The sequence below is a fragment of the Tachypleus tridentatus genome, chromosome 10, assembly GCF_004210375.1.
Source record: "Tachypleus tridentatus isolate NWPU-2018 chromosome 10, ASM421037v1, whole genome shotgun sequence".
Taxonomy (NCBI): Eukaryota; Metazoa; Arthropoda; class Merostomata; order Xiphosura; family Limulidae; genus Tachypleus; species Tachypleus tridentatus.
In genome coordinates, this window is record NC_134834.1 from 181336045 (window position 1) to 181355442 (window position 19398).

Here is a 19398-nt window from a genome sequence, read left to right on the forward strand (position 1 = left end):
AGTACAAACAACGTTAAACAATTCCGTCTAATAAACTTATTTGCATCATTCTTATAATAACGTGATTAGTATTTTTACAAGTATTACTCGAGCAAAAGTTTTGAAATCAATATAGCGCAACATCATAATTGGAGAGTTGCCAACCTTACAACTTTTGCTGGCATTGAATACATCTTGTACTCATATCAATAAAAATAAAATTTGTTTGCATTTTGCAGAATTAGGCCCAGTGTTAAAATGACTTTCTTACGAATTGTTTGTGAACTTAGAGCTTCACAACCTTAAGATGATAATTTTACTTTCTTATTGAGTACAGTTAATTTAATCTATTGTTTTAATTAAAGTCTTACTCTCTTGGGGGGTGGGAGTGAAAACGTTGTACAAAGTGAACTGCATAATTCAATGTTAAGACGAATTTTCTACAACTGAAACTTACCAAGCTAAGAAAATGTATTATAACCCTGCTAACTAATTTGTGCCTATATATACCAGGATTTTAAAACAGTAAGTTCTACTATACTAATCTTGCTCAAGTACGAAAAAAATCCAAAAAACTTACTAACAAGTTAGATATGACAGAGTTGTTTTAAAAGGGAAATATTAAACGTTATTAGTAAATTAGAGTTAGTTTACAAGTTTAAATACACCAACTTGAATGAAGAAAAAAGAATTGACAATCTCCTCAGCATTATGAGGTATAATTAGATTTCTTTATAAAATAACAATTATATTCACAGCTTGGTGCAAGTTTTTATATTGGGTACACAATTCCCATAAAGGCCACGATACAAATTTTGTAAGAAAGTCCCTTAGCTTTTGCAAGTACAATTTTGTTTCTTTAACAAATATAGTACAAATTTCCATCTATGGATATAAATAACAACACACATTTAATATTCTATGTTTCTCCATGCTAATTTCTTCTACCAGTAGGGAAAAAAAAAAACTGAAAGGAATTCGTTATTTACATTTAATTACTGTCGTCTGATGTCATGGCAACTGCGCATGTAACCTACTGGCACCCAGAATCCCCTACAACAAAGATGGCAACGATCTCTCAGAGAATCCGGTTCTATATCAGATTAACAGTTCTCATAATAGTTCTGATGAAAGTACTCACTCACGAGACCAGAGGTCAGTTGTATTATAAATTCTGTTAAAATATTATAAGTCTAATACATTTACGTTTATTGTGAAGACTTGGGCTTACTGAAACCCCTAGTACAATATGGTTTTACCAAAGTTACTTGCAGGTGGTGATTTACACGTCTGCGTCATGTAATCACATAAAGCGACACCTTCCGAACTGGCTTTTAACACTATACTTTAGATATAAAATAACTTCCATTACTAATACATGCAAGGATTATTTATGTAGTGAATAAAGTCTATTAAATTATCAATTAACAAAGCACAGTCTCCTTGCTTGAAATAAAATTTCATGCACATAAATGATAAAGTCAAACAGTGACAGACATTGTTAAAACTCTTTTAGGCTTATCACTTAACTTTTATAAAATATTACAGGTTTTGGAATTTCAGTTTTATAATTTAGTTACAAGACTACAGTTTATAAATTATTTGCAGTCCTAAATTTATGAAAAACCCTGGATAACTTTCTTATGATAATATCTTATTTCAGACCATTTCATCATTTAAAAACCTTATAATGACATATCATAAAATTTTAAAATTGTAAAGTACTTAATATTTGAATATTATTATCAAAATGATTATAAAAAACAAACATTTATAAACATATATGCACGTAAATATTAGAGGAGAATAATATCACGTATTTATGTAAAAAATACTTCCATTCAAAGTTAAAACTACAATCTTTTGCCATATTCATGTCAATATTAATGCTTATTCAAGCACACAAAATTTGTGGGCATGCATTTTACTGTAAAATAACTTAGAAACTGAAACTTTTTTTTAGCAAGAATGCAAGGTTTAATCATGAAATATGTTAAAGATAAATATAACAAAACAAAATCAATCATAATATTTCAGAATCATTGAGTTGAACAGCTGGAGTTTAAGACACATTACAGAATTAATAATTATAATTTTAGACACTTTTTTTGCAATGTACCATGAATTGGATATACATTCACCAAATGTAATTCTTGATAACAGCATGAAGCTAAAATAGTGTTTTGTAGTTTGAGTAAATAATATTTACAATATTTCCAGCCTTGTTTCTTTACTTTATGATCCTTATTTGTAGGTTTTAAATGAATTTTGTACTTATCTTGTTTTAATTCTGTATTTTGCCAAACCTTCTTAATTTTTAATATGACAGACAAAGTCAATACCACTATGTCTTTATATTAGTATTTCATTACAATACTACTACCACAAAAACACTAGTTACAAAAATTGGGCAAAAACAAACCTACAAAACCTTCATTAGAGTATGTTTAAGTTACTAACCTACTAAAATCTAATTAGTTGCTGCTTATTATAGGAGAGCAATTAACAACAAACCTCACAGTTTATAGTTATAAATAACTAAACAGTATGTGTTATTACATATTCAGTTTAATAGATCAGTTGTACTGAATGCTTTTCAAAACTTGTGATTGTACAAGAAAAATAAAGTTCACAAGCAAGAGAAACTGAGAAATATGGAGTTGAAATCAGGTTCAAAAACTAAGACAAACTTGTGATACTTAATATTTGAAATCCATTGTCCATTCATCACCTACTGTGATTTTAATACAAGTCTCAAATGTATTTGGTCCTACTGTGAAAGCACTATCTTGGTGCTTCTCAGCCAGATAAGCCATACAACTCCTGCACCCGAGCTTTGCTTGTCCCCACCCCCCAAATTATCTCTACAAGGAAAAAACATTTTATTTTTATAAAATGTTAACTCAGCACAAACATCTTGAGAAACCCTGGAAACCTGCTCATGACCCCCATGTGGGTTACAATCCATAGTTTGAAAAACACTGAACTACATTTGAAGGGAATGCTTTAACAGGACAGTAAATTTCAACACTCATTGAAATGAAGTTCAATTTATCAGAATTTTCAAATTTCACAAAAAGCTTGACAATCTGCTCATTAAATTTTTTTTTGTTTGTTTCATATGAGTTACACCTTTTATCTTTTCTTAAGAAACATTCTGTGGTAGCACATGGATTTCTAACCTGATATAGTTTCTCTCCGACGTGTGAACACTGACTGTCTATTATTCTAGTACACTTGCAACAGTAAGCTCTTTTGTATTACTTGGTGCTTTAGATACAAAATTGTTTGTTACTGTAACAAAGTAAAATCTAAAAAAAATTGATACCAAAGGAGAGTGCTTTTTTCCACTTCAAGATCTTTTAAAACAGGTAAAAGCAGAAGTTGTGTAAATTATTTTTATATTCCTCACTTCAATATTGGTATAGGAGAAAAAGAATTGACCACAGCAGCTGACATCCAATGTGAAGACGAATCCAGTATACTGGCAACCAGCACACTTGAAGAAGATGAGGCATACCAACAAATTCAACACTATGGCCAGAAAAACAGGGACCATATCCACAAAGTACTGCAACTAGATGAAAAGCCAAAAAACACACAAGAGATACTGGTGTCGGACATCCTTGGAAAGCTGAATGAACTGTATGAGACTGATATTAAACCACTAGGGAAAGCTTATCATTTCCATGATCTGAAGCAACGCAAAGTTGACAGTATGTTTTCTTAATTATATTTAACAAACGTTTTCACATGGTTCGTACAAGTTGAACAAATTTTTGCTTGTCATGCCTGCAAGGCAGAAGACTGTGTGTTATTACAATTAAACTGATTTGGGGCTTAGAAGTTACTGCATTTAGATCTGTGATGAATGGATGGATAGCTTTTCATTCACTGTTTGTGTGGATAGATGAATATAACATAATATGCATTTTGAAAAATTAGGCAGAAATTTACCAGACTCTTGATCCAGTAGTATACAAAGTACCGAAAAATTTTAGGGGCATATCACAATATATGACCCCTCTAACAGCAACGTACAAATTATATAGCAATTACCTCAGCACAGTTCAGGAAATGGGTATTGAGGAACAGCATTGTTTTACTTCTGTTAAATAATTTTTAGGATTTAAATGTCTGGGATTTATTAAAATTTTATTTTTCACAAGAATATTATTTATACCAACTTGGATATGTTGAAAACGATTTTATTTAATTTTTTTGTTTATTTCAGATGGTGAGATTTTTGCATCCCCACGGGTATTGATCATGGGCCCTTGGAGTACTGGAAAGTCTTCTTTAATAAATTATTTACTTGGAATAGAAAATGATACATATGCCCTAGCAACTGGTGAGATAAATTTTCTTCAGACTTTGGTATCAACTATCTTCAAGCGTGAACCCACATTCAGTTAAATCTCTAATGTTAAATGCTCTTAATGCTTTATACTATTTCTAAACAGGTTTTGCACATGTTAATTACAATTAAAATCATCTAATAAGTATTTTATAAAATTAGGTTTCCAGATTTAATAAAAAAATGGTTTGAAATGCTTTGATAATGGTGAATATGCACAAACCAAGCCTCAAAATTTAAAGCAATTTTATGTTGCAAGTCCTCAGAAAATAATTGAGATTTTTAATCATATTTAACCAAGCTGATTTAGGGCCTTCATTATTAATACTAAAATATTCAAAATCAAAGTTATATAAAAGGTTACAGAAAAATTAAGAGATTACACACAACAAATCTTTGAAATAAATACTGTGTAGCACAAGTTTCACAAGACTATAATGTAAGTTAATAAAGGAGTCAAATATGTACACAAACATACACACACTTTTCTCATATTTAACTAGATTTAGTGTGCTTATAAACTCTTTACTAGTCTTTATTGGGTTGTGTGCAATTGTTACAACATCTGTTTTCATAGGAGCCCAGCCAACAACTTCAGAGTTCACTGTCATGATGAATGGTAAAGAATACAAAACAGTAGAAGGAGCTGTTATAGCAATGAACAAGAGCTACAGAGCACTTGAGAAGTTTGGTCAGTCATTTCTGGAAAGGTTAATGGGGATTCAGATACCTCACCCCCTTCTTGAAAAGGTTATGATTTATATCACTTGTTAAATCTCTTTGCAATTAATAATTTTTTAATTCATAATTGATAAATACTATACATGCTGGGTCACTGAGAGTATTTGTCTTAAAAACTATAAGAAAACTCCATCTCATTTGGATTGCTGTCACTTTTTTTTTTTAAATTTCACTCAAAGCTACCAGAGGGCTATCTGCGCTAGCCATTTCTAATTTAGCAGTGTAAGACTAGAGGGAAGGCAGCTAGTCATCACCACCCACCTCCAACTCTTGGGCTACTCTTTTACCAACGAATAGTGGGATTGACCGTGACATTATAACGCCCACACGGCTGAAAGGGCGAGCATGTTTGGTGCGACCAGGATTTGAACCCACGACCCTTAGATTACGAGTTGAACACCTTAACATGTTTGGCCATGCCGGGACAATTATCACCTGAAACTACCATCTTAACATAAGGAAACTAATAATGTTTAGATTTTAAAACCTCATTTTTAGCTGTTTCAATATTTTGATGATTTAAGAAAGTTAAACATTTTCACTACATGTAAAGTTAGGTTGTAATAGAAAAAATCTCACTCACATTAATGTATCTAAATTAAAAAATCCCAGTACAAGAAACAATCTTTCTAAGTGTTTAAAAAATATAATAGTAACAATTACACTGTATTCAGAGTCATTAATGAAGAGTGGAATTCTCCAAAACTAATATTACCCAATAACATACGTTGATCAAGGTGTAGATTAAAATGGATCTCCCTTAAACTTAAGACTTCAAGATTAAACAACTTTTAAAATACTAAAGTTATTTATAATAATGGCCATGGAAAAGTATTTCAGCTTAAATATTATACTGATAAAAATATTTAAAAGAATGAAAATACAACTATTTTTCACAAAGTTTTATTTATTCTCTAGATGAATATTATAGATACTCCAGGTATTATCGAGAATCGTAAGCAACAGGAAAGAGGCTACCCTTTCAACAATGTGTGCCAGTGGTTTATAGATCGAGCCGATATCATCCTTGTTGTATTTGACCCTACAAAGCTGGATGTTGGTACTGAATTAGAAGTTCTCTTCAAACTACTCAAAGGCCATGAAGGAAAGGTAAGCCACTTTAATGCTTTTAAGCCTTCAATAATATTCAAAACTTAAGTACACCTATTATTTCAATTACCACTGAACCAGTGTAATTTAAAACAAATTGAAAATATTATTTTCCTAACTTTTATGTTAAATATCAATAACTAATGTATACTCTTATTATAATAAAATCATAGATGTATTTAACTGCATCTTAACATTACAGAAACCAGTGTCGGGTCAAATTGATCCAAGATATAATAGTGGGTATGGTGAAAGCAGCCCTAATATCATTGCATGAATTCAAACCCAGTTTCCCAGCTTCAAAATTCAGAACTCTATGTGTGTGCATATTCTTTTACTGTAAATTACAGCATGGTTCATCATATGTGCCAGTACTGATGAAATAAGAGGCAGTGTTTAAAAACAAAGTGCATAAGAAATTTGACTAATCAATAAATGAGTGAAATCCTGATAACTGAAGAAATTGCTGGCTCTTTTAATGATCTAAATATAAAATATTTAATACAATCTTGAGATAGAGATATTCAGTATTTTAAATCTTAAAATCTTATGGGTTACTAATGAGAAACCCCATTATTCAAACTCAGCCTTTCTACACCTACATGATTAATTTCAACCAAGAAATGGGATTAATTATATCTGTCATAACTCCAACAAATGGAGGTAAAAGTATGTTCAGCATCTTGAACCTTGGGCACTTCAATCCATGGTTCAACATCAACACAGTAATTACTAGTAGGGTATTGCCTAAACATTCTGTACATATGCACTAAAGTCAGCATGAAAGATGAAATACATTTTCTAAGTGCAAAGTTAATGGATGGTACATCTTTAAAGTGAACTTCAATTTTATTAATATAAAGATCAGTAAGAAATACTTACATGTAAACCAACAGAAAACAAGTGACATTTATATCCAACTGAATATGAAATATTTAGTCATGAAATTATGACAGAAGTTAAAAGTTGAGCATCAGTCAATATCAGTATTGTTTCAAACTGACATTTCTATCTACAATAAATGACTATTTTGCTGTTATTGTTTTTTAAGTTTTAATATTAGGCTTGTTGATTTTGACTTATACCACAATTAAACAAGAATGTTTAACTTCAGCTCAAAGGTACACAATGGGCAAGATACGCCACACGTTCCTGATGATTAAACCCCCTTATCTTAATGTAATGAGCCCAGAATTGGACTGGTGAGTCTCCTAGAGACTAACAGTCCCAAGGCTCTTTTATAGATGATAATTAACACAAAAATATACATTTGTTACATTATATTATAAAAATTATAGCCTTCAAATTACTTTCATGTACCAAGAACATTTTTGTTTTTGCATGTGTGGTGCAAGTATCATATGTTTAATATTACTAATAATCTTTACAATAATTATATTCATCAAAACGTCTCCCACATGCATCGTCTGTGCTTATAAGTACCAGAAAAACTGTTACAACAATTACGCATTTTACATCGTATACACAAGTCATTATTTTCATTTCAGTGGAGATGTGCATACATTTTCAGCAGTGAAAGCAGCACTGGAGTGCTAATAATACATATATGCATGTTCCTAAGCTTTGCTAATCTGTAAAAACTGTCTGTTCTTACAAAAAACAAAAATCAAGCATCTTGCTTGATATTATATAGAAGAGTTTGGGTGAGTATGAATGCCTTGGTTCATTTAACTGTATAAAATTATAAATAGGTCACTTTATAGTCAGCTTCATTTATATTACTGTTATTTCACAGTATGTTTCTTTTATTGTGTGAAATATTAAATCACGTTTTGTTTAATAACAGGGCATCCATCAAAGTGTACAGCTGATAAAAAGTCTGCTCTTATTATGTTAACTGAACAGAAATCAGAATTACCTAAAACTTCTGAAACAGCTGTCACGTTAAACAATATAAAGTGATTACATTAGAGCTATATGCTTTCAAAGTTCTTTCATGACAGTGGAATCAGCTATAGTGTAGAAGAGTCTTCAAAAACAACCTTTGTTTGATAATTAATGTGAAAGTATTTCTAATTTTAATTACTATCATCCAGCAAAAGATGAAATATCAACTTAGATACAAAGTGCCTTTTTCACTAAAAAATTGATTTATTTATTCAACCAAGCTATTTCAAACAAAATATTCTGCATCACTTTCTTCCATATGTATCCTACTTCTCTTAATGTTGGATTTTAATTATTTTCACAGGTAAGAATTATCTTGAATAAAGCTGATTCTCTAACTCCCCAAGAATTAATGAGAGTGTATGGTGCCCTCTTCTGGAGCCTTTCACCATTAATTAATGTCACTGAACCACCTAGAGTTTACGTAGGATCCTTCTGGTCCAAGAAGTATAACTTAATCTCCGAACCTAATGGTAAATTGTTCATGGAAGAGGAGTTAACCCTTCTAAAGGACCTTCACGAGATTGTTGCTAATAGGATCGAGAATAAGATTGCTCTCATTCGTCAAAATGCCATTCAGGTGAGGAATCATGCTCTTCTAGTTGCCCAGTACCTTCACGTGTTTCAGGACAAAAAGTCAATTTTTAAAAACAATAAAGAAATTGAAGAGCACTTAATTGAGAATCCTGAAGAGTATCGTATTTTTGATACAGTATTGGCTTATCCTGATATCAGCAAATATGACCTACCCCTGCCAGAACAATATCACGAGTTTTTTAAGATTCATCCAATTGAATCATTCTTGCCATTAGCCAAGCATTGTCCTTTTTATGGTCCGTGTCCTTTGGAAAGAGTGGAACATGCAATTCACGAAAAAATCCCATCACTTCTAGAAGAACTTTATAATCAACGAATCCATAACTGTAAAACAATGGGGCACTGTGGAATGAACTGGGATCATGCCACGAATAAATACAGAAGAAATGGAAACCCTTGACCTGGGAGTAAAATGAAAGAGGCTATCTCTACAAAAGAAAATCAAAATATTTAACTTTAATTAGAAAATATTCATCATTTATTGCTCACTGCCTGTTTGAATCAAGTTAAAGATATTGTAATAGTCATGATACTAGTTTAAATGCTAATAGTTTTTTTTCTAACGTTTATATAGATTACAGAACTTTGATGTACAAATATTAAGTATTAAGAATCACATAAGCAATTTTCTCCTTACTTTAAGAATTTAGAAGATGGTCATGTCATACCAACAGGAATGGAAATGCAATTACAGAACATTAGACATCTTTTAGCTGAACAAAGTTAATATTTTGTTGCACTATATATTTTTAAAAAGTTATTAAATTGTGAGAGATTTTTATTTGCGGAGTAATGTGCAAATGTTTGTTTCATTTTTATTAAAATCATATATATATATAAGTGATTACCAAAGAAAACAAATTTTACTTGGTTTGCACTTTTTACATTAACAAATAAGTATGTTTTATTTCTTGATCTGTGTGTTAAGTTTACACATTTCAGTAGAACTAAATCATTACTTTAATAAGCAAGCCAAGTTAAAACCACTTATACAAAGTGTACCAAAAACATCTTAATAGTGCTTGCAAATAACCAATTTTATATAATTCAGTAGCTAACTCACACATGAAAACATAGTTAGAAAGATGTAGACCTTTACCTAAATAAATGTTATAACTATGCTAGTGAGATTTTAACCTATCAATTTTATACCAGATGCAATTTTAGCAACGTTTTCTGAAAGGTGATAGTTACTTTCCTTAGAAGTTTCATTGTCCAAATACAATTTGTCAGTTGGTGACATATTTAGTAAGAAAGGATTACTGGTGTTTTTTTTAGAACTTGGAAAATACTCTGTTTTAAGGAATTTTTATTCTTTTATCTCTCCTTCAAGGAGAAATAGTGAAATAATGGATTCCTTCCTCTCATTTTTACTAAGCCTATTATGAGCTAATAGAAGGCTTTAAGAATCTTTTTTTTTTGCTTTGATGATACCTATGATTTTAAAAACATGAACATTAGTCAATTTACTAAGTTAAAAACCTTATGTAGAGTAACTTGGCAATGTTTCTAAACTGAGTAATTCTCAAAAACTAGTTACACTTGTAAAAATGTAACAAAAGAAAAGAGGAAACTGAAGGTTTTATCATGTGATCTTTCTATTTGAATCTTTGAAACTTGTTACACTTGTAATAATGTAACAAAAGAAAAGAGGAAACTGAAGGTTTTATCATGTGATCTTTCTATTTGAATCTTTGAAACTTGTTACACTTGTAAAAATGTAACAAAAGAAAAGAGGAAACTGAAGGTTTTATCATGTGATCTTTCTATTTGAATCTTTGTGCCCATCATTTTAATATACAACCATTTTCTCTTAATATTGTATGTATCAACATATCCAGTGGCATGTCGGACTCCCAACATAATTAAATTTTACTATCATGTCATGGCTTTACAGGCAAACAAGCTAGCAGTTTCATTAATACTTGTTCTCAATACTTTTGTGGAAATTAAAGTGGAGCTGTCTATAATTCACTTGCACAGGTCCTGTAAGCATACAAGTAGAAAAGTGGTATTTGAAGATCTACAGTCTGAATAAAGCTATCTATCTACTGATAAAATGTTTCTTGTGCTGAAATTACTTCCTGCACTAAAAATTGTACTACACTCCACAAACACTTATAATTATCTAATCATTTCTAATGCTGTTTTACGATCAGTGGTGGGCAACTGATCAGTCAGATATGTAATTTTTAATACATTATCTAAGTTTTTTTTGTATCTTAACTACATATATTGCATTTTACTCAACTGAACATAAATTATATGAAAATAATTTAACCACTACATCATAATATCCAGCCTTTTGACAACAATATAGCCAGTGTTGCAATCATTTTCAGATGTATTATAAATAAATAACATTACTAATCATTACACTGAATAACTTAGGGTTTGTTTTAACAACATGCCATTACTATTAATTTATACTGTAAATTTAAAAAATAGTTGTTGGCTGCATGTAATTGAAGATATAACAAAGCATATTGAGACATCACTCATGACATTTAAAGAAATGTGTAAGACAAATAGTAGGATATGGCTTAACAATTATTTGTTTTATTGTTTGTACTGAACACTCTGTTATCTTAGACTGTCAGTAGGAGTGTGATTCCAAGACTTGTCTATCAGCAGAAGAGGAACTTTAGGGTCTAAGAAGTATTTGGAAAAACCTCAGTTAGTATAGAAGGGTATTTATAGCACTTAATATGTTTTAAATTATTTTAATATATTTCACCAGTCAAATTAAGTTGTCAGTTATCATCATATGGTTGGTCAATTAGCAGACTTGTTGCCGTATGCCCCACCAGTCACAGATGATTGTTTCAAAGCCAAATCTATCTTATGGTACAGGAAATTAGTAGACTATGATTGCTTCACTCCTTTGTACCTCTTGAATGTTTTATTTTTTTATGCTTAATTTCTTATCCTGTAGCAAACATAGAGTTACAGAAACTAATTATGCAAAATTTGGATATTTTATTTTTCAAGAAAGTAACTTAAGTTACAATCATGTTTATGTACTTAAATTGTTTAACTTCACTATGATAATGATTTACCTTCAGACATCTTGTCTTTTCAAATTATTTTGTAACGAGTCTAAGTTATAATTCACAGCATACTTGGTATTTTTCTAGTTACAATAAGGAAATTATCACACTCCTATTTGTAGAGGGTTGTTTTATGTAGACATGTAGAAAGTTAGACTTACAGGGTAGCTAGTAGCAAGCAAGCAAAAAAATTGAGAGTAGTGATAACCAAGAAAGCTTTAGTAACAGGAGGTAAAATTATATCAGAATTTAAAACTTCCTTTTGCAAGATTTGCCTTTTTTTTTTACATTTCTTTTCAGAAGTATCAGAACTTAACATTACACTACAGAAAAATTTGAATTCTTCTTCAGAATGTTGTAATAATTGAGAACTGGGTTTGAATTAAAAGCCATTAAAAATCCTTTACTATAGAATTTCACACAAAGCTACTCAAACGCCATCTGTACAACATGTCATGGGTTTAGATGCAACAGGCTAAAGGGAAAACCCACTTCTGGGCTAAACTTTTACCTATTAAAAGTGAGATTGAATGTTCCATTACAATGCTTCCATGGCTGAAAGAGTGAGCATATTCAGAAAATGGAATTCAAACTTGTAATCCACATACTGCAAATTGAGTGCCACTGTAGGCCCTTATCAAAAAATAGCAAACAAGAGAAATGTTTGCTACCTATGGAATTTGAATCGCAAGTACATGCACAGCAGCAAGATCAGTCAGGAATAGGTGGCAGGACTACAAGTAGTACATTTTGGACAATAATCTTAAGGTTACCTAGACACATGTCATTGTTAAAAAAAACAGTGAAGGTGTTTGAGTCCAGGTCTGGCAAATTTATTAAGGTATCTACAGAGAAGGAGATTTCAGAAAGGCTCAAAGTAATAGTATTCTTCAACTTTCTCCCATGATGCATGGCTTACTAATCTTGTTAACATGGTAGTAGGGCACAGTTTGCAATTTTGTGGAAGTAGAATACTGACTTTTTAAAAAAAAAGTGGAACAAGTGCTAATGTAGTTCAAGCATTATGGGGAATGATGGAAATGATAAATATAAAGTTAGTTTATGAATAAATCCTGCACTTCTTTTTGGGTAGTCATACTGAAAAAAGAACTTTTGCACACATTTAAAACATATTTCTACACTTTGTGGAAATCACACTTGTACAGTCTATTATCTACTCAATGTGAATGGAGATTTTCCACATGAAACAGAATTAAATCAAAGTTACACAACTAAAATGCAGCTACAGTTAGAGACCTTATGAAAATTACTGCAGAGGGCCCTTCACTTGAACTGTTTGACCAGAGCCTTGGGTTAAACACCGACTTGACTCGCATCAAAGATGGCAATCAAACTACACTCTCTGACCATGTAATGCAAACATTCAACCTGTTGGTGACACCAATTTAAACACTTAATGGATAAGAAAAATTAAATAACTGTATACAGCTCACATTTTTAACCCTATCTCTATCCACTATATGAAATTCACAGACCATAACATTGAAGTTTTTGAGTATCATGTTATACACAGCTATATTTATTTGTCATGCAGCTAATGCTCATGTATATGGCAACAGGAACTAGTTGTTTAGGTTTAACATATGAGATTAGTAGAGATCCTTATGTGAGCATATTATGACACTCAAAGCACATGTGAATGATGATAGCTTAAATTACTTTTACTCAAGAAAAAATATAAAAGTAGAATTCTTTTTGTGCTTCTCTCATAGCAAAGCCACATTGGGCTATCTGCTGAGCCCACCGAGGGGAATCAAACCCCTGATCTTAGCATTGTGAATCTGTAGACTTACCGCTGTACTAGCAGAGGTCACTAGGATTCTTAGTTGCTAAAACTATCTTCTCCACACTCTTTCAGTAATTTTAAGATATCTTTCATTCATACCTGTTTGAGTAAATAGTCAAATAAAATGGCAAATAAAAACCATTAGATGACCTAAAACTATTAAAGGGTTAAGCTGAGGCCAAATTCCACCAAATTCAGAGGATGAAGTTAAGAAACATTATCAAATGGCATAAGTACAGGATATTTGAAGTTCCCCTTTACAGCATCAAAAAATAACTTAGAACAGCACAAGAACAGGTATACTGACAGAACAGCAGATAACACAAAGGCAGTAAAAAGAAATAAAAAGTCAGTTAGGCAGCACAGCAGACAAAAATGAGTACAAAAATTTTCTGTTTTCATAATTATGTTTTCTTGTATTTTGAAGGAGTTGAATTTGAAAGCATCTAACCTGATATTGAAATGGCACTCAACTGGATTTGGTGTCCAAAACTTTTGGTGTAGATGCTACTTGGCTCCTTTGGTTAATAGTTTTCTTTAAAGCTTTACATAAATGAAATACAAACCTATTACAAAGAATATTGAAATTAGGGAGTTCAAAAGCACTCATCCTATATGCCTTGCAAAGATACAGTAATGATCTGTTTTGTTTTTAAACTGGAATATATATCTTGATATCAAGCTACAGTTCAAATGCTTCCTGGACAAGTGCTACAGCTCTACCACTGATTTGTGGCCTTCCAATTTGTGGTTTGTCATTCACTACTCTGTTTCTTTACACTTTTCCATCTAGTTATTCACTGAGTATTCTAATTTGTTCAGTATTTTCTCCTCACTGCTATTGTTGACTTCAGTTCAGTTAGCAACATCATGCAGCTAAACCTTTCTTTTATTGTTGCTATATTTATTAGCTAGGGATCTGACAAAAAAAAATTGCACTGCAATATAAACTTCATGAATTATGGTTTTATGTAATATTTACAGTTTGTTTCTATCATGCATACACCATAAGTTCAAAGTTTAAAGGTGCACAAGGACATCATGAACTCCCTTGTAAATACAGGTAAACACATCCATTATAGATATAACTGGACAAACATCATGTTACCCAGGAAATATAGATACATTACAAAAGTACCGAGACATATACATACGTCTTAATATGTATTAATACATATTTAATACATAGTTAAAACAGATCTATTACAATTTGAGCAGTATTCCTCATCCTGCTAGATGAAATTCTTTCTGAGATTGTTATAAACAAATATTAGAATGTTTAAAGAATAAAACTCCTGAATTAAACATATTTTCAAGAGTTTTGAAGAAGGTTAAGGATTGGGTATGTGAGTAACTTAGTGTTTTTTTTTTTTGCAAGTCCTCAAATATTGGGCAGGTATCAGAGGACTGGAAATTGGATAATGTAACCTTTTTGTCCAGTGGAAGTAGTAAGCATTTTCCCAGTAATTATAGGCATATTAGTCTTACCTTAGTTTCATAGCTTTATTCAACTTTAAAAGTACACATGAAGTACAGTCCATACACACTGAGCATGTGCATAATTTATTTAAAGTCATTACTTAACTTCTACTACCTGAACTTCATAACAAAAAGATACATTTTCTACCAAACCCTTCACTTCTATTATCCACAAAACTTTTACAGAGGGTTAAAGTGAATTATAAGCCTTAAGTGATTTTCAGTTTTTATTTATAGTGAAATATTACAATTATGCTATGAAACAAACTGAAATGTTGGTAGCAAACAAAAAGAATTAACTAGAGACTGAAATAAATTTTGTTGTTAGTTTTATAGTGCATGCACATCATTGCACATGTGTTAAATGATACTGTCCAAGTGAGAGCATAGCTGTGTACACTATCTGATGTAAGCCTAATGCTTTGAAGTTCTGCTTTAAAATTAGTTTAAGTCTGTTTGGTAACATTTGTTTAATAAACACATTTTTCTTTTATACTACTTTAATAATGTTTATTTGTAAATTTTAGATAAGTAGTGAAACTTCTACATACCTTAAATATAACATTTTGTTTACTACATACACAGCAAGAGCATTCAATGGGTTAATAAAACAAATTTTTTCACATGACACACCATTGTACCATGTCTGAAAAACTAAGCCTTTGTCAGGTGTGTTCCACACAATTTTAACTTACGTTTAATAATTATTCAGTAGAAAAGTAACTCACTAACAAAAACTGAAAATTAACTACCTGTAACTGAAAATGTTCAACAGTTAAGGTTGTTTAGCTTATTTCTGTTGAGTTTATTTAAAGCTTACGTATGATATAATTTTGTGTCGTTGCCTACAGATGGTATATACTTCAACATCCATGCAGTTACATAGCTTATTATAACCATGTATTTAAGTTTATATTTTTAAAAGTTCATGAAAACATTCAGAAATCAAAATACAATTGTGCATGGAATTCACACTTCTGTTTTTTTCAAAATTAAAGACTTATTAATGAGCTGGATTCATAAATCAAATTAAGATTATGAAAATCTGGAGCATACCTCATTGTTATTTATCATTACCAAATTTTGGACTTTCAGAAAAGGTATAATGAAACAATATAGTCCATATCTAAATAGCTGGATCTTCAAAGTTTCAGAAAATGATCAATATTTTAAGGTTCAGTATACTAATACACACAAACACACACATGTATATGTTATCTAAACTATCTGTGTGTCTAAAATATTTTTAACCTCCATTCCAAGTTGTCAGTGCATACCACATGTGATTTTGACTTACATTGTGAATAAACTAATTAATAGCTTTTTCCTGTTTGAAAGTTAAGCTACATTCACCTGGTTCATCAATCTACAAGTTGTTTTTAAATAACACAAATGTAACAGGAAAAAAGGATAATTCTTCGAGAGGTTGAAAAAAAATTTTGACAGCTTACATTTGGCAGCACTTCCTTCAACCATTCATTGGCATCTTCACTGAAGTCAATCTTGCAAGCAGTTGCCAAGTCAAGTTGAGCTTTCTCCCAATCACCCAAAAGTCTATATTCAAAATTTGGAATTATAAGTAATCATTAATTGGAGAGTAACACATAATACCTCTAATAACAAATACACCATTAACAAATATGAGTTTTTTTCATTTTAACCTGCCAGCTACTTTGTGTGTGGACAAACATGATTCCTCAAAACTAATAAGCCCTCGGCTACATATCTGGGCATTTATTTTTGTTGTGTTTTGCCAAACAATTAAATGGACCTTGAGGTACAGATAGTTGAGAAGACCTGATGTAATGTACATTAGTACAGGATGAAAACTTGACTGCTTTATGTGAAGAAACACTATATCTTTAATAATTCTGGTATCAACAACTAACAACATCTATTATTTTATTTAAACATTTTTACAATTAACATTAACTCAGATTAGTTAATGCATTAGAGAACAATCATGAATAAAAATTCCAACTTTAATTTTGTGACAAATAAAACAGAAATAACAAAATAATCAGCTAACTTATTGTACAATTACAAAACTTTATTTTAATAAATGTAACACAATTTTGACATTGAAATAAAACATATTTGACACTATTATTATTATTATTTATGCTAGAATATTTACTGTTTAGCTACTCTTCCTAAATAAATATTTTGTTTTCCAGGTTTCTAGCCATTACGTAATATAAAACACTGAAAACTTTATCAATAATATTATAGTTATTTCCTACGAACAAAAGTTATATTCTTAAGAGATTAATCTTGATAAAGACAAAGAATATTAAAGTATCAAAACATTACCTATGAGCTCTTCCTCTAAATTTGTATGCCAAAGCTTGATCTGGATTAAGAGAGAGAGCTTTGTCACAATCTCTGATGGCTGCATTTGGTTTTCCCATCTTCACAAAAATACTAAAAATGGATTCAAGAATACACTTTGTAAAACAGTAGTATGTATGTTTCTATATATATATTCCTGTTTTGAATCTGCTCAATAATCCAGAACAATAAAACCAAAACTGAAATATATAGACATACTCGGTCATATCTGTCACGTATCTAAATTCTTATGAAAGTCGTAGCCAAAATGTCAGATCCTATGTTATTTTACAGTTCTGTATTTTTGAAGTATAAAAGATAATATTATTGAATGATGCTGAATTATACTTCACAGACAGAAAAGATAACTAGTTTTATTATGCTTATTTCTATATGATTTACCTTTTTTTTTTTATTTTGCATACTTTTACTGTTGTGATTTAGAATCATAATTTTAGACCTGGTTTACAAGCTCATGAACATACAGACAAAAAGCCATGACTTTTAAGAAATTCACTTTTTGTCATTAATAAAAATATCTTCACAGCTGAAAATTAATTCTTTGGTTGTGTGGAAGTCATTAGCTATGATCGTTCCATAGCCTGGATTAAGAATGGCTGGTTAATATGCAAAACTGATAAATGATAATATTTTTTGTATTACACAGGATAATAAATTATTCAATATTTTAGTAACTTATTTTTAGTAGCTATTACTGTTTTGTTTTTTTTCTTTTAAAAGAATGTACTTTACTGCTAAAGAAGTTTAATCTGATCTCAAAAAGAGGTTCTTTTGCAGATCCCAAATAACCAGGTTCAAAAACTTTATCATGTTATAACAAAACCATATTCAACTTCCTCAACCGTATATACATATGATCTGATCTAAGTCATTCACATTTCAGCATGCTAACTATAATAAAATAAACTAACTTGTTTTACAAAAATAACAAAGTAATACGTCAGTAACATTCAATTTACTTTTTCATTGTAACAAGTACTTCCTGCACAAAATATTAAAACACACCAGATGAAAACATAAATACACAAGTATGTTTCAACAAAATGATTAAAACTTTTTTAATAATGACAAATAAAACAACCACATTAAAAACCTTCCTAAAGTCGACCAGATTGTTCACCCCAATAGGCTTAATACACCGAGGAATAAAGTTATCTAATAATACTCATAAGTGCACAATTTAAATTTACAGGTTTAAATTTAAATATACAAGTTTAAAGCAATTACCCAATTTTTGGGCATTCTGGGCCCCAACAGTTTTTCTCTCTCTGTGATATAGTATTTTATGAACAACGGCATTTTCAATCTTTTCTTTCTTAGAAAATCAATAAATCTATTTTTTGTTTTATTAAAGAAAACCCCAATCTGATCAAATGTTCTGCATTTGAAATATTAATACATTTTCACTGCAGTTAAAAATTAATAAACTTAAATCTGTTTATGAAAATGTAAACACTGTGCTCAAAGAAGTTTTGTATTCTAGCTACATTAGTCTCATTAGTTGTGCCTTACCTTTCTACAATCATATTTCTAGGAATATGGAGCAAATATAAACACATGAAATATTACATACAGTGGAGCACCGTTAAGCCGCGGTATTTGGGGGGTCAACCTGCTTAACCGCGGCTTAAACCTTTGTGACTGAAAAGCCGAAGTTGCCAATAGCTCCGCTGAGGAGCCTCATCTGGGCCATTGCGTGATCATTATATCGGATTATCGAATTAAAAATAATACTTTAACTATTGATCACTTTTTTCACGGATTTACCGTGGATTAACTTTAATGTATGGAGAGGTGTGATTCCGTAACAATGGCAGCCTCCATAAAGCTGACATAGAGAGCGAATAAGGTAGATTAACGGTCGATTTCTATTGTAATATATTTTATTTATTTCCCAAATTAAAGCAAATCCTTTTTAAATATTCCCTTGAAGTTATAAAACCAGGATTAAATTTGTAAGCCGCGTTTTTACACGTTCTTAAATTAGCAGTGAGCTGCGATAATCCTCGCTCACAAGA

General features: G+C 30.8%; 2 protein-coding genes across 4 annotated transcripts in view; one reads left to right on the forward strand and one right to left on the reverse strand.

Annotated features, from left to right (window-relative positions):
* LOC143231063 (hsc70-interacting protein-like) overlaps positions 1-19398 on the reverse strand; it is a 70303-nt gene that overhangs the window by 25795 nt on the left and 25110 nt on the right. For both annotated transcript variants that reach the window (XM_076465576.1, XM_076465577.1), the window contains 2 exons: positions 17342-17452; positions 16480-16582 (listed from right to left, as the gene is read on the reverse strand). In XM_076465576.1, coding sequence (XP_076321691.1) covers positions 16480-16582; positions 17342-17452 — 214 coding nt within the window. The remainder of the gene's footprint in view (positions 1-16479; positions 16583-17341; positions 17453-19398) is intronic.
* LOC143231062 (sarcalumenin-like) lies at positions 969-10752 on the forward strand. Of its 2 annotated transcripts, XM_076465573.1 has the most exons (6): positions 978-1134; positions 3408-3695; positions 4214-4330; positions 4914-5086; positions 5996-6187; positions 8400-10752. In XM_076465573.1, the coding sequence occupies exons 1-6, from the start codon at positions 993-995 to the stop codon at positions 9090-9092; spliced, it is 1605 nt and encodes a 534-aa protein (XP_076321688.1). In that variant the 5' UTR covers positions 978-992; the 3' UTR covers positions 9093-10752. The 2 variants fall into 2 exon arrangements, with proteins under 2 accessions (XP_076321689.1, XP_076321688.1); XM_076465574.1 differs by lacking the exon at positions 3408-3695 and having other exon boundaries at positions 969-1134.

Excerpts from the sequence above, each read along its gene's own strand:
- LOC143231062 (XM_076465573.1), top strand. The coding sequence starts at position 993 with ATGGCAACTGCGCATGTAACCTACTGGCACCCAGAATCCCCTACAACA. Across the intron at positions 1,135-3,407 it reads ACTCACTCACGAGACCAGAG|GAGAAAAAGAATTGACCACA; the intron begins GTCAGTTGTATT and ends ATATTGGTATAG. Across the intron at positions 4,331-4,913 it reads TACATATGCCCTAGCAACTG|GAGCCCAGCCAACAACTTCA; the intron begins GTGAGATAAATT and ends CTGTTTTCATAG.